This window comes from Notechis scutatus, chromosome Z (assembly GCF_049901735.1).
Source record: "Notechis scutatus isolate UNSWTSFEM ecotype Mainland chromosome Z, rNotScu1.2, whole genome shotgun sequence".
Lineage (NCBI taxonomy): Eukaryota > Metazoa > Chordata > Lepidosauria > Squamata > Elapidae > Notechis > Notechis scutatus.
Genome location: NC_142025.1, coordinates 121,378,400 through 121,404,980, shown reverse-complemented (window position 1 = coordinate 121,404,980; position 26,581 = coordinate 121,378,400). Strand labels below are relative to the sequence as shown.

The window sequence follows — 26,581 nt, the reverse complement described above, 5'->3', positions numbered from 1 at the left end:
AGCTCAACAGCTCAAGTCCTAACTATTATTATTATTATTATTATTATTTAGTGAGATTCAACCTTTGGGGCTGGTTGGTAGCTCAACAGCTCAAGTCCTAACCATTATTATTATTATTAATCTTTAGTGAGATTCAACCTTTGGGGCTGGTTGGTAGCTCAACAGCTCGAGTCCTAACCATTATTATTATTATTAATCTTTAGTGAGATTCAACCTTTGGGGCTGGTTGGTAGCTCAACAGCTCAAGTCCTAACCATTATTATTATTATTATTATCTTTAGTGAGATTCAACCTTGGGGCTGGTTGGTAGCTCAACAGCTCGAGTCCTAACCATTATTATTATTATTATTATTATTATTAATCTTAAGTAAGTGATTCAACCTTTGGGGCTGGTTGGTAGTTGAACAGCTCGAGAGTCCTAACCATTATTATTATTATTAATTATTATTAATCTTAAGGGAGATTCAACCTTTGGGGCTGGTTGGTAGCTCAACAGCTCGAGTCCTAACCATTATTATTATTATTATTATTATTATTATTATTATTATTATTATTATTATTATTAATCTTTAGTGAGATTCAACCTTTGGGGCTGGTTGGTAGCTCAACAGCTCGAGTCCTAACCATTATTATTATTATTAATTATTCTTAATCTTAAGGGAGATTCAACCTTTGGGGCTGGTTGGTAGCTCAACAGCTCGAGTCCTAACCATTATTATTATTATTTAGTCTTTAGATTCAACCTTTGGGGCTGGTTGGTAGCTCAACAGCTTGAGTCCTAACCATTATTATTATTATTTATTATTATTAATCTTAAGTGAGATTCAACCTTTGGGGCTGGTTGGTAGCTCAACAGCTCAAGTCCTAACCATTATTATTATTATTATTATTATTATTATTATTAATCTTATTAGTGAGATTCAACCTTTGGGGCTGGTTGGTAGTTCAACAGCTCGAGTCCTAACCATTATTATTATTATTAATCTTTAGTGAGATTCAACCTTTGGGGCTGGTTGGTAGCTCAACAGCTCGAGTCCTAACCATTATTATTATTATTATTAATCTTTAGTGAGATTCAACCTTTGGGGCTGGTTGGTAGCTCAACAGCTCGAGTCCTAACCATTATTATTATATTATTAATTATTAATAATAATAATAATAATAATAATAATAGATAATCATAATAATAATAATAATAATAATCTGTAGTGAGATTCAACCTTTGGGGCTCGTTGGTAGCTGAACAGCTCAAGTCCTAACCATTATTATTATTATTAATCTTTAGTGAGATTCAACCTTTGGGGCTCGTTGGTAGCTCAACAGCTCGAGTCCTAACCATTATTATTATTATTATTATTCTTTAGTGAGATTCAACCTTTGGGGCTGGTTGGTAGCTCAACAGCTTGAGTCCTAACCATTATTATTATTATTAATCTTTAGTGAGATTCATCCTTTGGGGCTCGTTGGTAGCTCAACAGCTCAAGTCCTAACCATTATTATTATTATTAATCTTTAGTGAGATTCAACCTTTGGGGCTGGTTGGTAGCTCAACAGCTCGAGTCCTAACCATTATTATTATTATTATTATTATTATTATTATTATTATTATTATTATTATTAATCTTTAGTGAGATTCAACCTTTGGGGCTGGTTGGTAGCTCAACAGCTCAAGTCCTAACCATTATTATTATTATTAATTATTCTTAATCTTAAGGGAGATTCAACCTTTGGGGCTGGTTGGTAGCTCAACAGCTCGAGTCCTAACCATTATTATTATTATTATTATTATCTTTAGTGAGATTCAACCTTTGGGGCTGGTTGGTAGCTCAACAGCTCAAAGTCCTAACCATTATTATTATTATTATTATTAATCTTTAGTGAGATTCAACCTTTGGGGCTGGTTGGTAGCTCAACAGCTCGAGTCCTAACCATTATTATTATTATTAATTATTCTTAATCTTAAGGGAGATTCAACCTTTGGGGCTGGTTGGTAGCTCAACAGCTCAAGTCCTAACCATTATTATTATTATTATTATTAATCTTTAGTGAGATTCAACCTTTGGGGCTGGTTGGTAGCTCAACAGCTCGAGTCCTAACCATTATTATTATTATTATTATTATTATTATTATTATTATTATTATTATTATTATTATTATTAATCTTTAGTGAGATTCAACCTTTGGGGCTGGTTGGTAGCTCAATAGCTTGAGTCCTAACCATTATTATTATTATTTATTATTATTAATCTTAAGTGAGATTCAACCTTTGGGGCTGGTTGGTACCTCAACAGCTCAAGTCCTAACCATTATTATTATTATTATGAATCTTTAGTGAGATTCAACCTTTGGGGCTGGTTGGTAGCTCAATAGCTTGAGTCCTAACCATTATTATTATTATTTATTATTATTAATCTTTAGTGAGATTCAACCTTTGGGGCTGGTTGGTAGCTCAACAGCTCGAGTCCTAACCATTATTATTATTATTAGTATTATTATTATTAATCTTTAGTGAGTTTCAACCTTTGGGGCTGGTTGGTAGTTGAACAGCTCGAGTCCTAACCATTATTATTATTATTATTATTAATCTTTAGTGAGATTCAACCTTTGGGGCTGGTTGGTACCTCAACAGCTCGAGTCCTAACCATTATTATTATTATTATTATTATTATTATTATTATTATTATTATTATTATTATCTTTAGTGAGTTTCAACCTTTGGGGCTGGTTGGTAGTTGAACAGCTCAAGTCCTAACCATTATTATTATTATTAATCTTTAGTGAGATTCAACCTTTGGGGCTCGTTGGTAGCTCAACAGCTTGAGTCCTAACCATTATTATTATTATTAATCTTTAGTGAGATTCATCCTTTGGGGCTCGTTGGTAGCTCAACAGCTCAAGTCCTAACCATTATTATTATTAATCTTTAGTGAGATTCAACCTTCGGGGCTTTTTGGTAGCTCAACAGCTCGAGTCCTAACCATTATTATTATTATTAATCTTTAGTGAGATTCAACCTTTGGGGCTGGTTGGTAGCTCAACAGCTCGAGTCCTAACCATTATTATTATTATTAATCTTTAGTGAGTTTCAACCTTTGGGGCTGGTTGGTAGTTGAACAGCTCAAGTCCTAACCATTATTATTATTATTAATCTTTAGTGAGATTCAACCTTTGGGGCTGGTTGGTAGCTCAACAGCTCGAGTCCTAACCATTATTATTATTATTAATTATTCTTAATCTTAAGGGAGATTCAACCTTTGGGGCTGGTTGGTAGCTCAACAGCTCGAGTCCTAACCATTATTATTATTATTATTATTATTATTATTATTATGAATCTTTAGTGAGATTCAACCTTTGGGGCTGGTTGGTAGCTCAACAGCTTGAGTCCTAACCATTATTATTATTATTTATTATTATTAATCTTAAGTGAGATTCAACCTTTGGGGCTGGTTGGTAGGTCAACAGCTCGAGTCCTAACCATTATTATTATTATTTAGTGAGATTCAACCTTTGGGGCTGGTTGGTAGTTGAACAGCTCAAGTCCTAACTATTATTATTATTTATTAATCTTTAGTGAGATTCAACCTTTGGGGCTGGTTGGTAGCTCAACATCTTGAGTCCTAACCATTATTATTATTAATCTTTAGTGAGATTCAACCTTTGGGGCTGGTTGGTACCTCAACAGCTCGAATCCTAACCATTATTAATCTTTGGTTCTAACTATTACTATTATTATTGTTTAGAGAGATTCACAGACTTTGGGGCTGTTTGGTAGCTCCACAGCTCGAGTTCCAACCAAGGACCTAGGAACTGTTCAGCTGGCATCAGAGGATATAAGCTGTTATTATTATTAAAGGGCCTCTTATGTGACTGCTTTACAGCTTTGCGCCACGCCCTTTGGGTCATCACAACCAGGGAAGCCCCCCCCCCCTCCACATTGAACAAAAGTCACTCGAAGTCAAGGGCCTTTTTTTTTTCTCAAGATCACATTTATTTTGTTTACTGTAAGTCTTTTTGAATAAATAAGCTATACAAAAAGAAAAGGGAAAGGTGGTAACACAAAGATTTCTTATCTCTGATTTTTTTTATTGATTTTTTTTAAAATGTTTGCTGTATGAAAAATGTTTTTTTTCCCGGTTTTATTTAAAAAAATGTGGGTATTTTTGGAGGGAGGGAGGAAAGGTTTCATTCCGAAAGAGATATATAGGTAGAAAGAGGAAGAGAGAGAGAGAAAGTGTCTTGGGAATTTGGTTTTGTTTTGAATTTCAGACAGGGGGAGAGAGAGGAAAAAAAAAAAACCATGACCTGTTTTGAGGTAGGTTTTTTTTTTAAAAAAAAGATTCTCAAGCTAAAATAGTTCCTCCGTTTTAGCACCATGATTCTTGTCGAAAGGTTTGTAAATCCCTCCCCCCCAAACCCCTTATAACTACCCTACAAAATTAAGTGTTTTTTGTTACTTTCAATTTTCCTGGCGGAGGAAGGGGGGGAGGGGGAAGGATAACTCTGGTTCTGCATTTTATAGGGAGGGAGGGGGAAGAGAAAGAGAAGTGAGGTTGAACAAGACACAGCCAGAGCACCCGGAGTAAAACACAAAGATTTTTCGTTCTGCCTCCCCACCCCACCCCAAACAATAAAAATAATAAACTTCCCAAAAAGTGACATTTATTCAAAAGGCCAAAATAATTAAAACAAAACAAACAAAAAATCAAAAACAAAAGGACCCCTCAAAAATATATATATAAAAAAAACCCAACCCAAAAGGCAGGAATGGGAGAATACTGTGCCTCTAAATTTTGGGGATGGGGAGAGAAGGGAGGGGATGGGGAGGGGTGGGTGTCCCGGCACAGTGACCTCCCCCCTCTCTCTCGGCCCCAGGCCAACTCAGATCAGGTCAGCCACGTTGAGAGGCATCTCCTCGATGGAGGTGTTGTAGAAAGTCTCGATGTCGCGAAGGGTGCGCTTGTCCTCTTCCGTCACCATGTTGATGGCCACGCCTTGCGGCCGAAACGTCCACCTCGACCGATCCTGAGGGGGGGGATTGGAGAGAAAAGGAGTTGAGAGCAGGCAGAAAGGACACGAGAGCCCCATCAACGCCCTCTCCCTTTGCGAGCCTTTACTGACCGGTGGATGTAGTTCTCGCGATTGGTAGGGAGATCATAGTTGATGACCAGGAGACTTGCTGGACGTCGATGCCTCGGGCCTGCAGGGAAATTGAGGCAGCTGCTTTCAACAGGAGCCAAGAAGGGCCTTTGCCAGCCCCCCCAAATTAGCAAAATCCAGGTGATGATTGGCAGCTGGGTCCTAGTTACGACCGTCGCCATGCCCCAGAGAAAGAACCACTGTGCACTGCTACAAAGTGACCGGACACCTCATTGGGGATGCCGGCCGTGGAATCAAAGCAGCTCCGGTCATCCGTTCTTCTGCCCAGGAGCTACAATCCGCCATTGGCACCGCAGGCCAGGCAGAGAGGGAATCTCCCTGGGGAAGGAAGGAAGGAAGGAGGGAGGGGAGGGCAAACCCCTCCTCCTCCTGGCACTTGCCAGCAAGTCGGTGGTGATGAGGACTCGGCTGGATCCGGAGCGGAACTCTCGCATGATGACATCACGCTCCTTCTGGTCCATGTCCCCGTGCTGGTGGGCAGGCAAAGAGACCCCAAAAGGAAGTTAGCTCCCTTCCCTTCCCTTCCCTTCCCACCGACCAGGATGAGCCTTGGGGGTGCAGCGGTCAGAGCGCAGGACTGCAGGGCTCCTACTTCTGCTGACTGCCAGCTGCCCTGCAATTTGGTAGTTCGAATCCCACCAGGCTCAAGGGACTCGGCCTTCCTCCTTCCAAGACCCAGATTGTTTTGTGTGTGGGGGGGAGGAGGAGGGAAGGCAGAGGCTGACTCTGTAAACCGCTTCGAGAGGGCTGAGAAGCAGGATAGAAGCCTAAGGGCTATTGCTTAGGAAGGAAGGAAAGGGAGGAAGAAGGGAGGGAAGGAAGGAAAGCAAGGGAAGGAAGGAAGGAAGGGATGGAAGGAAAGAAGGAAAGGAAGGAAGAGAAGAAAGGCATCTGTAGTGGCATGGTGGTTAGAATGCAGTATTGTAGGTTAATTCTGCCCACACCCAGGAATCTGAACCTAACCAGCTTCAAGGTGGACTCAGCCTTCCCTCCTTCCTTCCGAGGTGGGTCAAATGAGGAGGCAGATTGTTGGGGGGGCAAGAGGCTGTCTGTAAACCTCTTAGAGAGGGCTGGGAAGCACTATAAAGTGGTATATTAAGTCTAAGGGCTATGGCTATTGCTAAGCTAACCAGGTCTGTTAACAAGGGTCTTTCCTTCCCTAATTCATGCAAGGAGAACCTGGGTCTCTCTAGCTCTCTCTCTGACAGATCCGTGTATCCGCCATTCTTCAATGGAAGAAGAAAGGAGTGAGTTGGTACAAGCAACCCTTTTTGATGCCCCCTGAATATCTTGCCTTGAAATCTGTCGAACTTGCACACGGTATACAACTGGGGGCCTGGAAACCTGTCCCCACTCCCTCTTGGAGAGAGATAGCAAGAGGAGAAGGGAGGGGGAGAAAACATTAAAAAAAATCCCAGCTCTGAAAGAAACTTCCTGGGAAACTTTTCTCAACTACGTTCCCAGAAAATAAATATATAAAAGGGGGGGAGAATTAACCAGTTGCTTCTTTGTATTTGACAAAATGCACATGGGACTAAGGGGAGGGATTCTGCCTGGAAGGGTATCAGATCCTGCTTTGAACATTGCCTGGCTGTCTTCCTTTTTCCATCCAGAATTCCTTTTGAAGTGCCCATTTCTCGTAAGTTCGAAGGGGAGCCAGTCTGCCCCCCCTTCTATTTTTCTTTCTCTATTTCTTTCTATTTTTCTATCTCTTTTTCTTTCTCTATTTCTATTTTTCTCTTATTTCTTTCTATTTTTCTATTTTTTCTCTTTCCCTATTTCTTTCTTTCTCTTTCCCTTTTTTCTTTCTTTCCATCTCTCTATTTCTTTCTTTTTCTTTCTATTTCTTTTTCCTTCTATTTCTTTCTCTTTCTTTATTATCTTTTTCTCTATTTTTTTTCTTGCTTTCCATTTCTCTCTCTTTTTTTCTATCTCTCTCTCTCTCTCCCCCTCCCTCTCTCCCCACTCCATCCCACCCCATCCCACCCCAGCCACCAAAGACAGGCCCTCCCCCACACCCACCATGGCTGAAACGGTGAAATCTCGGGCGTGCATCTTCTCCGTCAGCCAGTCCACCTTCCTCCGGGTGTTGATGAAGATAACCGCCTGGGTGATGGTCAAGGTCTCGTAGAGATCGCAGAGGGTGTCCAGCTTCCACTCCTTGCAAGAGGAAGAGGAGGCGGTGGTGGTGAGAGAATTAAGGGAGGGAATTAAGAGTTTTGGCAGCTCAGGGGGCGGTGGTGTTCAACTTGTGGGGTTGGTCCTTAAGGGCTGGGCTGCCTTGCAGGCATCTCGTGACCTGGCTACGGAGCATCCTCAGTGCTAGAAGGGAAGGATTGGGAAGAGGAGGAGGGGGAGAATGAAGGGGATGGGGTCCTTGGTGCTCTCAGAGCTTTTTTTTTGGGGGGAGAAGAGGAGTGTTTCTGGCAGGCGTCTCATGACCCAACTAGGGAACATCCTCAGTGGAGTGGCACTGAGGATGTTCCCTAGTTTGGATCACAAGACATCTGCAAGAAAACAAATGTCAAAGAGAGCCTCTAGAATCTGAGAGCAGCGAGGAAAAGGAACAGCGAGAGCCTGTTCCCAGGGCGCGCATGCAGAGCTGCCAGAAGGCAAGAACGGTTAACACAAAAGGGGTGACTGCGGAAGTCAGGCTGGGAGAGGATTGCCCCCCAAGACATAAAAGGAGGAGCAAAGGGACAGGAGCCTTTGCAGGAAGCAACTTCTGTTTGCTCCTGGTCGGTTTGAAACGCTTGAAGCTCCCTCCATGTGGACTCTGCGCTCCGTTTGGCCTCGTCCAGCGAATGGGGCCCTTTATAGTCATCGGCAACATTTCGAGGGAGATAAAGGTGGGTACCGATCAGCCTTCTCCCAAAAGATTTTGGCACAGGCTATTCCTAAACTGTTTGGGACTTATTACGGCCTGGGAAGGCCTAGAATTCCCAGCTGTTGAAATAATAATAATCATTTAAAAAAAGGGGTGGGTTTTTTTTTTTGCAGCCAGGGGAAGAAGGGTGGCTCAAGGGGCTTTTGTGCACCAGTGTGTGTGTGAGAGGCCAGTCAGAAGCTCCTGAAATAACCACAGTGTGAAGCCCCCCTCCCTCCACAAAACCCTCCTTGCGCACTACTCACCTCCCTCTCCACGTTAATATAGAATTGCCGGATCCCCTCCAAAGTCAGCTCTTCTTTCTTCACTAGGATACGGATGGGGTCTCTCATGAATTTCTTGGTTACTTCCAGCACATCCATCGGCATGGTGGCAGACAAGAGGACCACCTAAGTGTTTGGGGGGGAGAGGGGGGAAAGGAGAGCTCAAGCTTCTTGCCTGCTTTAGCCAAAAGCCCCTTAAACACCCCCACCTCCCCAGCCAGCCCTTTTTTGCTTCCTGAAAACGCCTCCATCCGAGATTCATCCTTTTTATAAACATTTGTGGATTTCTCAACTCTCTGAATTCTGGGAGGTGACGTCCAGAAATCTTAAAAAAAGCTGGCAAGGCTGGAGACACCCCCTCCCCTCCCTCTATATAAGTTTCCTGCTTGGACTAGGAACAGGGGTCTCCAGCTTTGAGACTGGAGGACTCCGATTCCCAGAATTCCCCAGCCAGCTTCGCTAAGACTTCAACTCTCTCTGCCTGCTTACTCTCATCATCCCTTCCTCTGCAATTTCTCTACTTTAGGGAGTAGGAGAAAACAGGCATGGTTGAATGGGGAATTCTGGGAGTTTAAGTCCACAGATCTTAAACGGGCAAAGATTGGAGATCCCTGATTTAAGGCTTGTGGACTTCAACTCCCAGAATTCCCCCAGCCAGCTTCGCTAAGACTTCAACTCTCTCTGCCTGCTTACTCTCATCATCCCTTCCTCTGCAATTTCTCTACTTTAGGGAGTAGGAGAACAAAAAAACAAGCATGGTTTTGAATGGGGAATTCTAGGAGTCGAAGTCCACCAGGCTTAAAGTGGCCAAGTTTGGAGACCCTTGGTCTAGAGTGGAGAGATTGCAGAGGAAGGGATGACAAGGGAGTAAAGCAGGCATGGAGAGTTGGAAGTCTAATGAAGCTGGCTTGGGGAATTCTGGGCGTTGGGAGTCCCCAAGTCTTAAAGTTGCCAAGGTTGGGGACCCCTGGACTACAAAGACCTCCAAGATCCCTTTCAACTCTTTGTTACAATGGATTCTGAATAGGGCAATGTGAAGTGGGCCTGGTGAAAGACCCTCTTCCCCCTTTGGAAAGGGGAAGACCCTTTAATAAAATCTTGGTTTTGCCTAGGATGCGGCTCATCAATTCTGGGAGTTGCTGAGGTTAGAGACCCCCTCTCTCCCAGAAGATGGCCGCCCTAGAGCAGCCCCCCCCCCCTCCTCCCCAAATAATGAGACAAGTTCAAAGAAGCCAACCCCCCTCCAAAGGAACGGAATGGGCTGGATTTGCACAGGTGGCCCTCAGGAGGGGCCTTCACACCTGCGTGTTGCCGCTCAGCTTCTGGAATATATCGTAAATCTGGTCCTTGAAGCCTCGGCTCAACATCTCGTCGGCTTCATCCAGCACAAACATCTTGATGAACTTGGGTGCTGTGGAAAGAAAGGAAGGAAAGAAAGAAAAATCAGGCAGGAGGAAGCTGAGCAGGAGGAGGAAGACGAGGAGCAAGCTGCTGGTCTCAGGGATGTTATCCTGGTATGATCACTTTCCCTTGGGATTCCTCTCCCCCTGCCCAGCAGAACGCGGGCTGGGGGAGGGGGTAAATGGGGGAGGGGTCAGATGACACGCATGGGGAATCATCATGGAACAGCAGGAGGAAGAGGAGGAGGGAAGGAGGGCAGCCAGGCTCCAGAGAACCATTGGCAGAGAGGAAGGCAAGAGCACAGACCAGCAGTCCTTCGACTTACAACGTTCCCCTTAGGGACCGTTTGAAGTCACGGGATCACGAAATCCAAAAGCTGGATTCCCTGAAACCTGGTTACTAACTTATCAAGGGCACGGACTCGCTTAACAACCAAGGCAAGAAAGGGTCATAAAAAAATTTTTTTTTTGGGGGAGGAGAGAAAAGACTCACTTTAACAAATGTCTGAGTTATACAACGGGCCTCAAGCTCCATTGTGGGCGTAACTCTCGACTCCTAACGAATGCATCTTTTCTTTTATGTATACTGAGAGTATTTACACCAGGACAAAATCCTTGTGTCCAATCACACTTGGCCAATAAAGTATTCTGTTCTATTCTATCTATTCATTCTATCTATTCTATTCATCTATCTATCTTCCTTTCGTACCCTTCCTTCCTCTATTCCGTGCCCTTTCCTTGTGTGTCCAATCTCACTTGGCCAATAAAGTATTCTATTCTATTCTATTCTTCATTCCATTATTCTATTCTATAGTCTATTCTATTCTTCATTCCATTATTCTATTCTATTCTCTATTCTATTTTCTATTCTATTCTATATTCCAATATCTATTCTATTCTATTCAAGGACCACCCACACAGGTGCGCACAGCCAGAACTGAAAATTCCCCACCCACCCAAGCCTACCTTTTCCCTCCCTTAGCTGCATCCCATTGCTGTCCACACCGCCTCCCCCCAAAACACGTGCAAAATCAAATTCAAATAAGATGTTTTTCAGGAGGGTCACTTCAAATTTGGTTCCCCTCCCACCCAGCCCTGCCCAGTCATGTTCATGGAGGGCAAGATGGCAGGTGAGACACACCCACCCATATCCACACCCATGAAGAGCCTTGGGAAACGAGCGGCCCAAAGCAAGGCTCTTGTGTCGTGTCTCGGAGCCTTCTGTGTGTGTAGGGCGAAATGGGGGAAGACCCCCCAGGTCTCTCCTGTGCCCCCATTAAGAGTGCACTCTTAATGAGTAGATTAATATGTCCTTTTTGAAAAATTCAATGAAATTAAAAAGGGGGAAAAACCATGTAGAATCTGACTTATATATGCTATGCAGTCGTAAAGGGATTATTGAGTTTAATGTTTTAGGTAATAATGCTAAATGTTTAATGGGATTTAAAATGAATGAATATGTAATTTAGAGGTGGCGCACTTATATTGAAATTTCGGGGGAACCAATTTATAGAAGTGTTTTTTTAAAGTTTTTATTTTTTTAACACAAACATACAAACAAAACATAAAACCATCTTCCATTTTATATACATACAGTATGTCAGTTGGTTACAAATCTTTTGTGCTAGAAGTGTTTTTTAAGTAGAATTTAAGATGAAACATACAAATGTGACAATTAAAAGTACTAAAAATACTATCAAGGGAGACAGAGTGGAGCAAGTGGCCAGGTTTAAGTTTCTGGGTGTTACCCTAAAAGAGGACCTGACCTGGGGGCTCACATTGCAGCCCTGGTCAAAGGGCCCAGCAGAGATCATACTACCTGAGGCTTCTCAGGAAACAGCAACTGAATGGAAAACTGCTGGTGACCTTCTACCGCTGCACCACAGAGAGTATTTTAACATCCTGCACCTCTGTCTGGTTTGCCAATTGCACAGGGGCAGATAGGAAAGCACTCCAGAGGGTTGATGTCATTGCCCAGAGGATCATGGGTTGCCCTCTCCCCTCTTTTGAAGAGCTTTATAGCTCCCACTGCCTTAAGAAAGTTCAAAACATCCTTAAAGATCCATCTCATCCTCAACAACCCCCCCTTTTTTTGAACTATTACTATCTGGCAGATGGTACAGGATAATAAAAACAAGGACGAAGGTTCAATTTATTATAGGGCCTGGGATGCGTGGTTTAGAAATAAAAAGAAAATAAGATGGCAATTAGGAAAAGAATGAGGGAATATGTAAATATACCATAGAGAAGATTGACATGTTAGGATAAAAAATATTGATTTATAGTAAGAGTAAGATGTAATGGTAAAGGAATAAGTAAATACATATATGTGTAAAAGCATTGCTAAGAAACTGGATACAAAAATTGAATATGTAACTAGGGTCACGTTTGTAGGTCTATGTGAAAACTGTAATCATGCCTGTTTCACTAAAGAGAGATGTTAAAATGTGGAAAACTGAATAAAACTTGTTTAAAAAAAGAGAGTGTACTCACAAAGGTATCTTCTGTTCAACATGTCGAAGACCCGCCCGGGAGTCCCCACAATGATATGGGGTGCTTCCATCTGCAGCTTCTGAACTTCGGCCCTGACGTTCGTCCCTCCTATGCAGGCGTGGCAGGAGGCCCCCATGTAGTCGCCAAGAGCCATTACCACCTTCTGGATCTGGGAGGAGGATGCCGTCAAGAGATTGGGGGAGAGGAGGAGGCTGGGCGTCCTCGAGGAAGCCTTCCCTGTTTCCCCAGCATGAACCAGCCACTGGGAGAGACGCTGGGCTGGGATGAATGAGGAACAAGCTTGCTGTCTCCCTGCTAGATGTAAGAAGGCGCCACGGCCAGAGGCTCTTCTTTGCCCAGTTAGCAGGGAGGGTGGTGGAGGGGGTTGCCACCAACTGGTGTGCAATTCAGATGGAGCGTTCCAAGCACACACCCCTCGGTCTCCCAACGGCTCTTTTGACACAACTGGGGACCTTTCCTGCATTCAAGGAAGGAAGCTGGGCAGGCAAAAAGAAAGGGAGGAAGGGAGGAGAGAGAGAGAGAGAGGAACAGAAAGAGGGAGAAAAAGGAAACAGAAATGGAGGGAAGAAAAAGATGAACAGGGAGAAAGAAAGAAAGAGGAAGGAAAGAAATGGAGAGAAAAACACACAGGGAGGAAGAGGAAATAAATAAATGGAAAGACACACAGTAAGAAAGCACGAAAGAGAGGAAGAGGAAAGAAATAAATGGAATGACGAACAGGGAGGGAGGGGGGGGGGGGGGAGAGAGAGAGAGACAGACCCACCTGCTGAGCCAGCTCCCTAGTTGGGGCCAGCACCAAGGCCTGGGTCGCTTTCAGGTCCAGCTCAACCTGCTGCAAGATGGAGATGGCAAAGGTGGCTGTCTTCCCAGTGCCAGACTGGGCTTGGGCGATCACATCATATCCTGGAGAAGGGAAGAGGATCAGAGTTAATCAGAGTTAGCCACAGCTGGCCCACTCCAGGCAGAAGCCCAAAAGCCCCACTTCGGTGTGTCTCCCCAGCATGAACCAGTGATCAGCCACTGGGAAGGACGCTGCCCTGGGATGAAATGGGGCTGGCTCCTGTCCCCCTGATAGATGTAAGAGGGCAGCCATGGGGAGGGGTGCCTCTTTGCCCATTAGCAGGGGGGAGGGGAAAGGGGGCAGGAAGGCCCCAGATGCGTTCTCATTTTGGGGGACTGGCTTGCCAACTTGACAAAACTCAGAAGCAGAGCTAGTCTCCTCCCCCACCCCCCCAAGAACTGAACCCCTCCGTTGCAAGTCTGAGCAGCAACTATTCCCCTTCCAGGGTTAACTTCTCTTCCCTCCTTAGGACAGATGCAAATCCAAGAGAAGAAAGGATGGGACTCACTACAATGGGGGGAGTGTCTTCCGACTTGACAGCTTTAAGACTTGTGGACTTCAACTCCCTGAATTCCTCCCCCAGTCAGGTTAGCTCAGGAATTCAGGGAGTTTGAAGTCCACCAGTCTTTAAACTTGCCAACTTTGAAAGCCCCTTAGACTACAACATTCTCCAGGATTCACTCAACTGCCCCCCCATCCCCAGAAACTTGTGTGAAATTTTTACACATTTCCCTTCCTGGCCCAAGTATGGCTAGGAGTCCCTGGTGCTGTGTGAGCCTATAGATTATTTCCATACAGATGTTGTGTTACCCAAACTAGGTAACCTCACTCGTGCTAGAAGGCAGTGCGGGTTGGCTTGGGGAAACCTGCAAACCCCCACACTCAGTAGCACTGATGCTGTTCCCTAAGTTGGGTCGTGAAATGCCTGCCAGAAAGTCAAGCCCAGCTTGGAGAAGCGCCAAGCCTGAGCTGCAACTATTCTCCTTTATTGGTAAAGCAAGTGTGTCATTCTCTTTTTGGGGCGAGGATGTGTATTGTTAAGGCAGCCTCTGTGGTTTCTCAAGAGGGCTAGAAGCTGCCATGGGTTTTCTTTTCTGCTCTGCTTGGAGGTCTTTGTCTAGGCTCACCCTTGATACAAGGGAGAATGGCTCGCTGTTGGATAGCAGAGGGTTTCTCAAAACCGTAAGCGTAGATTCCTCGCAGGAGGGACTCCGACAGGTTCATATCGTCAAAGCTGTCGACAATCTCATTCCAGTTGCTCTATAGGGAGAAGGGGGCACAGGATCAGCCTCCACGCCCCAGGAACCCCTCCCCTCTCCCCAAAGGGAAACTGTAGACACCCCCCCTCACACACACCAACTCTTCTTAAGCAGAAAACCAGGTATATAAAGCTTCATAGGACCCCCTGCCACCCCCAAGTGGGGTGAATCCATGGAGTCCCTCCCCTACTACACCATTCCTAAGTGGAGGGGGAGAAAGCCACCCTTCTTTGGGAGGGGGAGGGTGCAATCTTTCAGTGGAACTAGAATCCCAAGGCCTGGGCCAGGCTTCCTGCCACTCACAAGTGGGGTGAATCCATGGATGTGTGTATGGACTAGATGACCTACAAGGTCCCTTCCAACTCTGTTAATCTAACCTCCTCCCCTATTATACCACCTCCTTTGGGGGGGAAAGGCACCCTTCTTCAGGAGCCCCTCCCCCACAATCCTTCAGTGGAACTACAATCCCAAGGCCTGGTCCAGGCTTTCTGCCAACCCCCCCAAAGTTGGATGCAACTATAGACCCCCTCCCCAAATATTACTCCAATTCGAAGTAGGGGGTAAGGAGAGAGAGAAACACAGGAACCAACCCCCCAATGGTGTGTGTGTATGTGAAACCATGGAGGCCCCCTCTCCTCCTGCACCAGATCCTAAATAAGGGAGCCTTCTTTGGGGACGGGAGGGGGATACTCCCCAAAGGGCCTAAATTCCCAGGCCTGGGCAAAGGGATGCCCCCTCTCCCCATTTGGGTCTCCAGGTAAGGGAAGTGGGGGCTCACCTCGATGACGCCGTCGGGGTCCATACCGTCGGGGCCATTGTCTCGGGAGCTGCAAGAGCGGAGGGAGGGAGAAGGGGGTGTCAAAATATGGGGAAGCTTTGGCGAGGCCCCGCCGGCCAGGCGCCTCCCCGCCCACGTGCGCTTCCGCCTTTCCCTTTAAGGCCGCCCCCCGCCGCGGTGACGTCACGCGGCCCCGAGTTGCCCGGATGCGCCGCCGCGCGCGCCAGGACAATGGAGCGGGCGGGATCGCGCGCGCGCGCTCGCCGCGGGGAGAGCACCTCCCGGGGTGGGGAGGGCGACCCTTGTTGGGGGTCCGAAGGGGAAAAAAAGGTGAGGGGAGAGAGCTAAAATGGCCCCTCCCGGTGAGGGGGAGAAGCGAACGGCGAGAACGGGGAAAGGGAGGCCGGGAAGGGGTTGAGGGAAAAACGAACAAAAAACAGCCCCCAGGAAGGATCGCGGCCGCGGCGCAATAAAAAGGCCGCAGAATGTTTTTATATATATAAACATTCCACGGCCTTTTTTTTTTTGATTGCGCCAAGGCCGCGATCCTTTCCTGCGGGCGTTTTTTTTTTATGTATATATACAAAAATTTTGTATATATATTTTTCGTATATACACACACACATATATCCCCCAGAAAGAAATGGTCTCGCCCAAAGACCGCGCGCAGCATGGGCCGCGCGGGCGAGACCATGTCTCCGGGGGGAGACGGCCTGCGGGAGCGGCGACGTGACGAGGCGCTGAGAAGGAAGGGTGGGTGGGTGGGGGATGGATAGGAAAGGCCGTCCGCGGGACTCGGGCGAAGGAAGGTAGGCGATCGGGCGGCGCGGCCTAGAAGCGGGGCTGCCACTCACCGACTCTCTTGACTCGCAGACATTCTGTGGAAAAGGTCCCGGCCCCGCCCGCCTCGCGCCTCCTTATAACCGCCAGCGAGGCTCCGCCCACTGGCCGGGCCGCCATTGGTCCTCGCGTTCCGCCCCTCTCATTGGCCCGACGTCCAGCTATCTAACTGATCGGCTTCTCAGCCATTGGCTCCGACGCCTTTTTGGCTCCTCGGCTGAGCTGGCCCCGGCCGTCACGCGTGACGCCAGCGGGCGCTGATTGGGGAAGACGGTCTCGGGGACGTCACGACGGGGAAGGGGGGAAAGGAGGCCGAGCGCCGGCCGCCCGGGGCGCTTGAGCAAGGCGCGGCCGGGCAATGAGGGCCGACAGGAGGGGGAGGAGGTGGGCCTTCGGGGCACGGGAGCACGTGGCGGGGCCGGTAGCGGCTTCCTGGCCGGGCTTTGTGCACCGGGCGGGGCGGGGCGGGGCGCGGAGGAAGGGGGGGAGAGAGATGCCCTCCGTTAAAGGCGCCAGGCAGGGGCGCGCCCCATTTTCAGAGCCCGCAAGTTGCATTCCCACGACCCGGAGGGCTGCCCGCGTGTCTTGCCCCCCCAAAATTCCCGGATCGCGACGTTTCCCGGGAGGGAAACACCGGGATACGGAAGCTGCCCTCCAGGAAGCCCTGGAGCCTCCCCCTCCAGGCGCAGTCCACCGTGTTTCCCCGCAAATTAAACCTTTCCTTTGGAGCCTCTGACCTTGTAGGTCATCTAGTCCAACACACACACACAGAGAGAGAGAGAGAGAGAGAGATACACATATACATATATTAGATGAAGTTGGAAGGAACCTTGCAGGTCTAGTCTATACCTGGGATTAGAGGAGAAAACTTCCCGACAGGGAAGGACGATTCACCGGTGGGGAACTCCTTGCCACTGGAAGTTGTGGGTGGTGCTCCGTCCCTGGAGGCTTTTCAGAAGAGACTGGACAGCCCCTTGTCTGAAAATGGGAGAGGGTTCCCTGCTTGAGCTGGGGGGCTCAGACTAGAAGACTTTCGAGGTCCCTTTCAACTTTTATCCTTCCTCTCTCCCCTCCCTTCCTTTCCTCCCTCCTCCCCTTTCCTCCCTCCCTTCTTCCCTTCCTTCCTCCCCTCCCCTCCTTTCCTCCCTTCCCTTCCTTTCTCCCCTCCTTCCCTTCCTTGCTTCCCTCCCTCCCTCTTCCTTCCTCCCTCCCCTCCCTTCCTCCTTCCCTTCTTCCTTTCTTCCTCCCTCCCTACTTCCTTCCTTCCCTCCTTTCCTTCCTTCCTCCCCCTACTTCCTCCCTCCTCCCCTCCCTTCCTTTCCTCCCTCCATCCCTTGCTTCTTCCCTTCCTTTCTTCCTCCCTCCCTTCCTCCTTCCCTTCCTTTCCTCCTTCCTCCCTTCCCTTGCTTGCTTCCCTCCCTCCCCTTCCTTCCTTCCTTCCTTCCTTCTCCACCCCTGGGATCTCCCGCCTGAGCTGGGGGGTCAGACTAGAAGACCTCCAAGGTCCCCACCCCTTGCCAGCTGTATTCTGATTGGCTGATCTCTTCCACTTGCCATCCCGGGGCGTCTCAGACCTCAAAAGGAGGGGTGGGGGTGGGGGGTGGGGGCTGCCAGGGACACCCTAACCCATCCACCAGTCCACTTTGCTTGAGTGCTTCTCCAAAGAACCATTTTTATTTCCCTACAATGGCAGCCATTGTCTCATAGAAAAACAAAACAAAAAACACTTGTTTTCAGTTCATCTCCAACTGCCCCCCTCCCCAGTGTAGAAACCTCACCCCCTCCATACCCACCAAAGCCTCCCCTCCTCCCTCTTTTTCCAACACCCTCCCTTTTTTAAGGGAGGCGGAAGGGGGGAGAGGAAATCAATACATTATGAACTGAAGCCATGGGGGGCATAGCATGGGAGGAGGGGAGTGGGGGGCAGGGGGTCTCCCATACACCCCCACCTTTTTTCTCTCTCTCCCCGGTCTGGAGTTCGGGACTCTCCACGCTTCGCCGGATCTGCTGGGAGGGTTGGACTTACCCCCCCAATGCCAACAGACCACCCTGCCGTCCCCAAACCTCTTATAACCCCCCCATGCCCCAAACGAAACGGAGAGAAAAGCTGCCCTGCCCCAGGTTGAAATAGGAACAAGAACATAGGAATGAGAAAAAGAAAGGAAAGAAAAAGAAAGAAAGAAAGAAAGAGAAGAAAGAAAGACAGAAAGACAGAAAGAAAGAAGAGAAAGAAGAGAAAGAAGAGAAAGAAAGAAAGAAAGAAAGAAAGAAAGAAAGAAAGAAAGAAAGAAAGAAAGAAAGAAAGAAAGAGGGAAGAGAAGGAAGGAAAGGAAGGAAGGACAAAGGGAAGAGAAGGAAGGGAAGGAAGGAAGGAAAAGAAAGAAAAAGGAAGAGGAAGGAGGGAAGGGAGGGAAGGAAAGAAAAAGGAAGGAGGGAAAGAGGCAGAGGCACGTCCCCCCCATCCTGCCCCACATAAGTCCAATGGATGCCAACCTCACACAGCTGCCCCTCCCCCTTTGTCTCTGGCTGGAAACCTTGGGGAGGTTAGGGCCCTGCCCCCCACCAGACTAAGAGGGGCTCCTGGCCTGCAGCTGCTCCGGGCTCCAAGGACGGGACGACGGTTTCTGCAGCAGCGTCCCTGGTGTGGCGGTGGGGGTGGGGGTGGGGGTGAAGAGAGAGGGAGGGAGGGGGGGGCATGGGGGGCATTTCTTTGTTGCCACTGGGCTGTTACGCAATGAGTTTGCAATGGCACAGCTCCTTGTACATCTGTCGGCGGAGTTTCGGCATGTCCTGCTGGGTGAAGGTGAAGGGCAGGCCCAGGGCCAGGAATTTGGAATACTGGGGGAGACAAGAAAGAAGGAAAAAGACAAAAAGGAGAGAGAGAGAGAGAGAAAAAGATTGATTGAGGAGGGCCTTTTCGGTCGGAGCCCATCGAGATCAATGAGGGAGACTTTTTTGGGGGTAGCTCGGGATGCTGGGTGGGCTTTTGGGACAGACGTTTCACGACCCAGCTAGGGAATGTCATCAACTTTAGAAGGGGTGGGGATTATGGGGAGGAGGAGGAGGAAGAGGAGGAAGGCTGTGGGTCCTTGGTGCTCTCTGAGCTTGGGGGTTATTTCAGCAGACGTCACATGACCTGACTAGGCAACAGCATCACAGCTAAAAAAAAGGCAACCCCTCCTCCTAGCCCTGATGGCGTTCCCTAGATGGGCCATGAAACGCCTGCAAGGAAACAACCAAGTTCAGAGAGCATCAAGGACCCCCCCAGTCCTTTTCTCCCTTCCCCTCCCCTCTTCTTCCTCCCCTCCCCTCCTCCCCTCTTCTCCTCTCTCTTCTCTTCTCCCTCCCCTCCTCTTCTTTACCCCCTTCCTCCTCTTCCCCCTCCTCCTCTTCTCCTCTCCTCTTTTCTTCTCCTCTCCTCTCCTTCTCCTCCTCTTCTTCTCCTCTCCTCCTCTTTCTTCTCTTCTCCTCTCCTCCTCCTCCTCCTCTTACCCCTCCTCCTCTTCCAGATGGCCTGAAGCACCCTTTCCAGGAGCAAATGTTATTCTAAGCACAAAGGGTTTTATGAGCTGCCCGTTCCAGAATAAGCTTTTGAACAGGTGGGAAAGGTGCCCCCCAAAGATTTCTCTCCACACCCCCAAACCTGCCCCCTCACCCCAAGACCCAGGGCCCCTTCTGATCCGCCACCTCACCTGTAGGACAAAGGCGCCACAATCACTGTCGTTGTTTTGTCGGGCAATGTTCTGGAAGGGGGAGGGTGAGAAAAATGAAAGGGGTCAGATCAGGTGGGGAAGAGAGCAGGGGGTCCCCATTCTCCCCCCAGGTTTCCACCCCTGGCACCCACTCTTTGACCCTCCCCTCCCTCACCTGGGCTCCCACCTGCGTGCCTTACACCTTCCTGCCCGGCCTCCCTCAAGCCAATTCCTGCCTCCGGCTCCCTGAGCGGTCAATTCCGCCCGGCGACAAGAGGGACAGCCGGCATCTTCTCTCATTTTATAACTCAAAGTGATCCAGGTAGATTTTTTTTTTAGGGCTGAATTTACACATCCACCTTAACTAAAAGGAGAGCCGGTTTGCTCTTGGAGGTTAAGGCGCTAGCCTAAAATCCCAGCGCATGGGAGTTCTAGCTCCATCTTAGGCACGAAAGCCGGCTGGGTGACTTTGGCCCAATCACCAGGAGACTGGGAATTCTAGTCCCGCCTTAGGCATGAAAGCCAGCTGGGTGACTTTGGGCCAATCACCAAGAGAATGGGAATTCTAGTCCCGCCTTAGGCACGAAAGCTGGCTGGGTGACTTTGGGCCAATCACCAGGAGATGGGGAGTTCTAGTCCCGCCTTAGGCACGAAATCCGGCTGGGTGACTTTGGGCCAATCACCAGGAGATGGGGAGTTCTAGTCCCGCCTTAGGCACGAAAGCCGGCTGGGTGACTTTGGGCCACTCACCAGGAGACAGGGAGTTCTAGTCCTTGGGTGCCTGACACGCCACCCACATTGCACGAGGCCCGAGATCTACTGTGTAGAGCAGGGGTGGGCAAACTACGGCCCGCGGGCCACATCCGGCCCGTTGGTCTGTCCAATCCGCCCGCCCCTGAAAAAAAAATAGCTGGGCGTGGTGTATTGCCCTGCGCCGCGTGGCCCCCAAAGCTGCAAAACAGTGTGGAGCGCCTCGGGTAGGAAAGAAAAGAAGAACTTTGCAAAGGTCTCGGCTGGGAGTTCGAAATCACCTTCGAGTGCGACCTCTCCGAAGGTGAGTCCCCGCCGATCCCCTTTTTTCCCGGGCTTCAGGCTTAAACTTTGCAAAGGCAAAGTTTGCAGGCGGGAGCGTCTTCCGGCCGAGGAGCGGGAAGGGTTCCGCCCGGTGGGAGGGCGGGCTGCTTGGAGCGGGCTGCTTGGAGCCACCTAAAGCTAGGCCGCTGCTGGTGGAGCCTTGCCCTGCCTTGGTGCCCTGTTTCTCGGCTCGGCGGTCCTGCTCGGGCGGCACTTTAAAAGCCTGCTCCCAGCACCCGAGCAACTTCCCAGCAACTTGCGGCTTCCTTTTAACTCGCGGGCGCTGCGCCTGGCCCCGAGCCGCGCGGCGGAGGAAGCCCGTGGGCGGGCGGGCTGCTTGGAGGAGGCGACCCAGCGGTGCTCCAGCAGCAGCAACAGGCAGTTCCGCCCGGCTCCGCTCAGGTGTCCGGTTGGGGCTGTCAGGAGTTGCTACCGCCGCGCAGCTCGCGTGGCTCCAGTCCCGCGTTGCCTTGGGAAGGAAAAGGCAAAACCAGGAGCCGCTGAGCCTGAGCCTCCGGTGCCGCTGCTGCCGTTGCAAAGCACCGCCGCGGCTCTTTTTGCCTTTCCCTTCCCGAGGCAACGCGGGACTGGAGCTGCGCGGAGCCGCGCCGGCGGTAGCAACTCCTGACTCAGGGGCCTCCGAGGGGAGGGGAAGGAGGAGAAGAGGGGGGAAAGGGTGGGGGGGCGATTCCCAAAAAATCTTGTGCTGACCCGGCCCGTCTGTCAAATTTTAAAAGTCAATGCGGCCCCCGAGCCAAAAAGTTTGCCCACCCCTGGTGTAGAGGCTGTGGGCGGGTTCTGCCCTCCCAAGAGGCGCAAGGAGGGGAGTGCAGGCGAGACACCACAGGCTGCAGCTGAAGAGCCTCCTGGGTGGGTGCCGGGGGAATCCTCCTCTGGGTTAAATTTGGGAGGCCCCAAGACCCTCAGGGAGAGGACCCCGAAGGAGCTGGGTCACTGGATCCCCCCCTTGCCCCCCTTACCCCCAATGCCTGGGAAGAGACACTCACCATCTGGAAAACCCCTCTCCATCCCTCTCGGAAGTCCGGGCGGTTCTTCTTATCAGCTTCAGCTTGCAGGTACCTGCAGATGTGCTGGGGGGTGGAGGAAGAGGAAGGGGAAGGCACATCAAACAGAAGCCCCATTGCCGTCCTAAAGCTTATTCTTTGCATTATTATTATTATTATTGTTATTATTACTTTATTCAAGTTAAAATTCCTTCCCCCATCACACAAAAAAAATCTGATCCATAAAACGATCGATATATTTTAAAAGGGGCCTTAAAGGAAAAGAAAGGAAAGAAGGAAGGAAGGAAAGAAAGAAAGAGAGAAAGGAAAGAAAGAGGGAAGGAAGGAAGGAAGGAAAGAAAGAAGGAAAGAAAGAAAGAAAAGAAAGAAGGAAGGAAGGAAGGAAGGAAGGAAGGAAGGAAGGAAGGAAGAAAAGGAAAGAAAGAAAGAAAGAAAGAAAGAAAAAGAAAGAAAGAAAGAAAGAAAGAAAGAAAGAAAGAAAGAAAGAAAGAAAGAAAGAAAGAAAGAAAGAAAGAAAGGAGAAAGAAAGAAAACCCAGAACATCTACAACTAGTCCTTGGCTGTTGAGGGGGATCCAGCTTTCCCCTTGGACGCTGCCCATGAAGACGGTCGCAAGAGGGGAAGCATGTAACCCATGGGGCACGGCAGCTGTCCTAAAAATACCCATCGGTGGCCCCAAGCATCCAAGTTTGGCTCCTGGGGACGTCGCAACGGTCGTGAAGGGTGGCAAAACGGTCGTTCGGTCCCTCTTTTTATCAGTGCCATTGCAAACCTTGAACGGTCAACTAAATGAAGTCTTGTTAAGCCGAGGGCTGCCTGTAGAGACGTATCGTCCCCTCCTGGTTGAAAACGGATGGGAGATACATTGCTACGTGGTTGGCTCCTTGCAAAACAAGCCCACCCCACCATTTTTTTTAAACCAGTTAAATCTATTTACAAATGAATGGCCTGTCTTCTACACACTGGACTCTTTAATCAATGGCCAAACGGAATAAGAATATCAAAGACGAGAGAAAAGGTTATTCTGATTCCGAGAAGCAAAATGGTTCAGAGAAACCAAAAGAACAAAAAACAAGGAAATCCACTCGCTGTTTTTTCTATTCTAATTCTATTCTATTCCTATTCTATTCTAATTCTATTTTATTCTAATTCTATTCTATACTATACTAATTCTATTCTAATTCTATTGTATTCTAATTTTACTCTATACTAATTCTATACTAATTCTATTCTCTTGTATTTTAATTCTCTTGTATTCTAATTCTATTGAATTCTAGTTCTATTCTAATTCTATTTTATTCCTTAGATATTTACTTCAAAAGCATTTTATTAAAATCAATTCAATAAAAACCCAAAAAATCCGATTTTTTTAAAAAAAATCCGATTAATTTTTTTTTAAAAATCCGATTAATTTTTTTTTTAAAAATCCGATTAAATTTTTTTTTTAAATCCGATTGTTAAAATTTTTTATTTTTTAAAAAGAAACCATCGATTTTTATCCACTCTGCCCGCCCACCCTGGGGTCTGCCTTACCTTGGGACACCGTCGGTTGAGGGTGCGTTGGGAATCCAGGTATGTGATCTTCTTCTGCTTCACCTCCACGCAGATCAGCGACCAGTGAACCTCCAGGTGGATGGGGATCAACAGGATCTCTTTGTTAAAAATGTCCACCTGGGGGAGGGGGAGGGGGGAGTAACCAGAGGAGCTCAGTGGGAGCCTCCACCTTCGCCCTACCTGGCTGTGTTTCTGGGAGAGGGGTCCCCTGTGTTGGTAAATTACATGAGGCAGAGCTGACTTTGCTGTCAAGGTTCCTCTGGACATTTCACCTCTCCTGCCCCCTTTCCTGGGATCTGTTCTGACCCAGGCTTTGTCAATCGTCATGATTCACCAATTTGTTTTCAAAGCAAAACCTATTTTATTGCAACGCTGGGAATTACATTCATTCCCAGCCAAAACGGTTCCCTGAGATAAGCACCCACCTTTCAATGCTGTGCAATTGCAATTGCCAAAAAACAGAAGTCTCCAAATTAATTAAAACAGTGCCAGAAAAAAACCCGACCAGAATACATAGAGCTTCAAGGACTCAGGAATCTATCGAACGACCTTGCTTCCTACAAAGAGTTTGTCAATTTGGCCTGACTTTTATCCCTTATGGGAGGGGCAATCACCTCCCTGTCTTACTCCCGAGTCGACCCTTTTGTCTCAGCTGCTCTCACCTTCTAGCAGCTCTGTGCATGTGCACTAGGAACAGGCTCCCCTGGGTCCTCTTCCTCACTGCTGCCAGACTCCAAAGGCTCTGGAGGCAGCACCCTACTCCCAGATTGTCTTGGCCCCATCTCTGCATTGGATGCAGGACCCTCATCCGAGGCCTCTCAAGACTGATCCCCTTTCTTCCCCACTGTCCGATTCCGCAGCTGGCTGTACCGGCTGCCGGTCAACTACAACACAGAGGCCCTAATTAAACCATGAGCCTCAAAAAAGAAAGGCAGTTATTTATTAGGAGCAACAGGTCCGCATGGACCCAAGTGAAGTGAACTCTGCCTCATGTAATTTACGGCTCAACTATGACCCCGTTTCCCCTCCCCCCGCCCAGGGTGTGTCATAAATCACATTCTCCAACCGGAGCACCTTCCTCCCAGGCTGTAGAGATCACCCCTCTGGGATACAGCCTTGAGAAAGGCATGTGTGTGGGGTGTGCCTCTGACCATGGCTTGCCGTGCTGCTGCACCAGCTCTCCCCCAACCCCTCTCCTGCCCACGGCAACTCCACTATAAAAAAAGGGATGTGGAGATTCTAGAAAAAAGTGCAGAGAAGAGCAACTAAGATGAGGAGGGGACTGGAGGCTCAAACATATGATGGACAGTTGCAGGAACTGGGCATGGCTAGTTTAGGGAAGAGAAGGACCAGGGGAGACAGGAGAACAGTGCTACAATATTTGAGGGCGGGAGGGGGTTGACTAGGTGACCTACAAGGTCCCTTCCAACTCTGCTAATCTGACTTTAATCTGGTTTTAATGAACAAAAGGAGCAGGGGAGACAGGAGAGCCGTGTTCCAATACTTGAGGGTGGGGGGTTGGACTAGATGACCTCCAAGGTCCCTTCCAACTCTGTTAATCTGACTTTAATCTGACACCCCGATGCACCTTGGGACGACCGACAGGTTTCCGGGTGGCCACGTCCCAACAGAAGCCGCTGGACTCCAAGTCCCATGCCTTCCCCAAGAGCCCAGCCTGGGACAGGTAGTCCTCGACTTGCAACAGTCCCTTGAGTGACTGATCGGAGTCACAACGGCACTGAAAATGGGTGGTGGTAGTGTGCTTCTAACCAGTTTGCACCCTTACGGCCGCCGGGGTCACGCGATCCGAATTCGGACGCTTGTGCAATGGACTCAATCTTTATGATGAGTTGTCCCGGGATCAGGCATGATATTCCCCTCTGAAAAAAAAAATCGGGGCCGGCCAAAAGAGACCCCCACCGCGCCAAGAAATCGCCCGCCCGCCGCTCGCACCGCCCGCTGCTCGTCCCGCCCGCCCGCCGCTCGTCCCGCCCGCCCGCCGCTCGTCCCGCCCGCCCGCCGCTCGCACCGCCCGGGCGATTCCCAAAAAAATCGGAATTCCGATTTTAATCAGAAAAATATCATGTCTACCCGGGACTCGATGGGGGTGGGGGAAGGAAAGCCAGATTCGCTAAAAGACTACGCCGTGAATTGGACCACGCCGCTAATTGGAACCACTGCTGCAGTGATTCACTTAACCAACAGTGGGGGAGAACAACGTGCAAAAAGGGGCATCAAATCTCCTGAACCAAGGTCTCACTTCGCGACAGTTGTGGTCATTACTGTTAGGGATAACATTGTTTACCCTAACTGGTTTGGGTAAAAATAATAAATAAGTTATCATGGTTTGTTGGTTAAAGTGTGTGTAACTTTAACTACAAGAATGTAATTAAGGGTGTGGTTGTAAAAGCACCATAAAAAAGCAAGTCAATTGCAGCTCTCTCTCTCTGGCTTAATGATCCCTAATTACTGGATGGATTGATGACTGCGTTTTCCTTACTGGAATGGAGGAGAGAAAGGAGTGTTGATTTCTCAACGGAGAGAAGAGATAATACGGACTGATTTATTGTAAGTGAACTGACATTGGCTATTCAACACGGACTTTGCAAATTGAGTATCCCCGACTGGACTGACTGAAATGATACATGACTAATGGACCATTTATTTTGACTATGCTATAATTCCTAATGGAATAAACTATATTTTTGATAGCACAAGCGTATCTGTTTTTTTACTGCGTGTTAACTAAAATACAAACTTATCTCACACATTTACCTGTCTGCCTATCTGACTCACGCTACACATTCTGTTTAGTTTGTTTTCCTTAACACTCGTTGGGGAATTCAGGCTTAACACTTACGTCGAGGGCTACCTGTCATCCCTTTTCCCATCCGCCCCCCGTCCCCCTCGGCTGGCAAACACCCACCCACCCACCCAACAACTTACATTTTTGGTCCAACGTTTCACGCCTTCGTACCCCTTGGTTCGTAGCTTATCGTAGAAAAAACTGTTGAAAAAGTGAACCTGAAGGAGTGGGGAAACGAAAAAAGAGAAAGGGAGAAGATGGGTGGGGGGCAGAAAAGGCAGAGGCCCCCTCCAATTTCCCTGACGCCCCAAGTCCTGCTGTGATCTAAGGAACAACGACCCCTTTGTGACTTGTGGACTTCGACTCCCAGAATTCCTCCGCCAGCTGCGCTGAGGAATTCTGGGAGTCCAAGGCCACAAGTCATAAAGGACACAAACCTTAGGCACCCTTTTACCTGGGGGTGTATTCATATATTTAGCGTATGGCATATC

The 26,581-nt window shown here is 48.5% G+C and overlaps 2 protein-coding genes and 1 non-coding gene across 3 annotated transcripts in view; all 3 read right to left on the bottom strand.

Moving 5' to 3' along the window:
* Positions 1 to 4,723: 4,723 nt before the first annotated feature.
* On the bottom strand, positions 4,724 to 15,992 carry LOC113430834 (eukaryotic initiation factor 4A-I). The gene is given in 13 exon segments (XM_087947344.1): positions 4,724 to 4,994; positions 4,997 to 5,022; positions 5,119 to 5,170; positions 5,173 to 5,197; positions 5,538 to 5,627; positions 7,180 to 7,317; positions 8,290 to 8,433; positions 9,609 to 9,718; positions 12,201 to 12,369; positions 12,985 to 13,124; positions 14,190 to 14,322; positions 15,100 to 15,148; positions 15,954 to 15,992. Coding segments are annotated over 13 exon segments (1,215 nt in total). The 5' UTR covers positions 15,977 to 15,992; the 3' UTR covers positions 4,724 to 4,878.
* On the bottom strand, positions 9,801 to 9,934 carry LOC148129202 (small nucleolar RNA SNORD10). Its single transcript, XR_015746153.1, has one exon. It is a non-coding gene; the product is annotated as a small nucleolar RNA SNORD10 (small nucleolar RNA).
* A 1,596-nt stretch (positions 15,993 to 17,588) lies between the features above and the next one.
* LOC113428234 (sentrin-specific protease 3) overlaps positions 17,589 to 26,581 on the bottom strand; it is a 31,259-nt gene continuing 22,266 nt past the window's right edge. The window contains 5 exon segments of the mRNA XM_087947632.1: positions 17,589 to 18,777; positions 19,632 to 19,682; positions 21,713 to 21,796; positions 23,264 to 23,401; positions 26,231 to 26,308. Coding sequence (XP_087803758.1) covers positions 18,667 to 18,777; positions 19,632 to 19,682; positions 21,713 to 21,796; positions 23,264 to 23,401; positions 26,231 to 26,308 — 462 coding nt within the window. The 3' untranslated portion in view covers positions 17,589 to 18,666.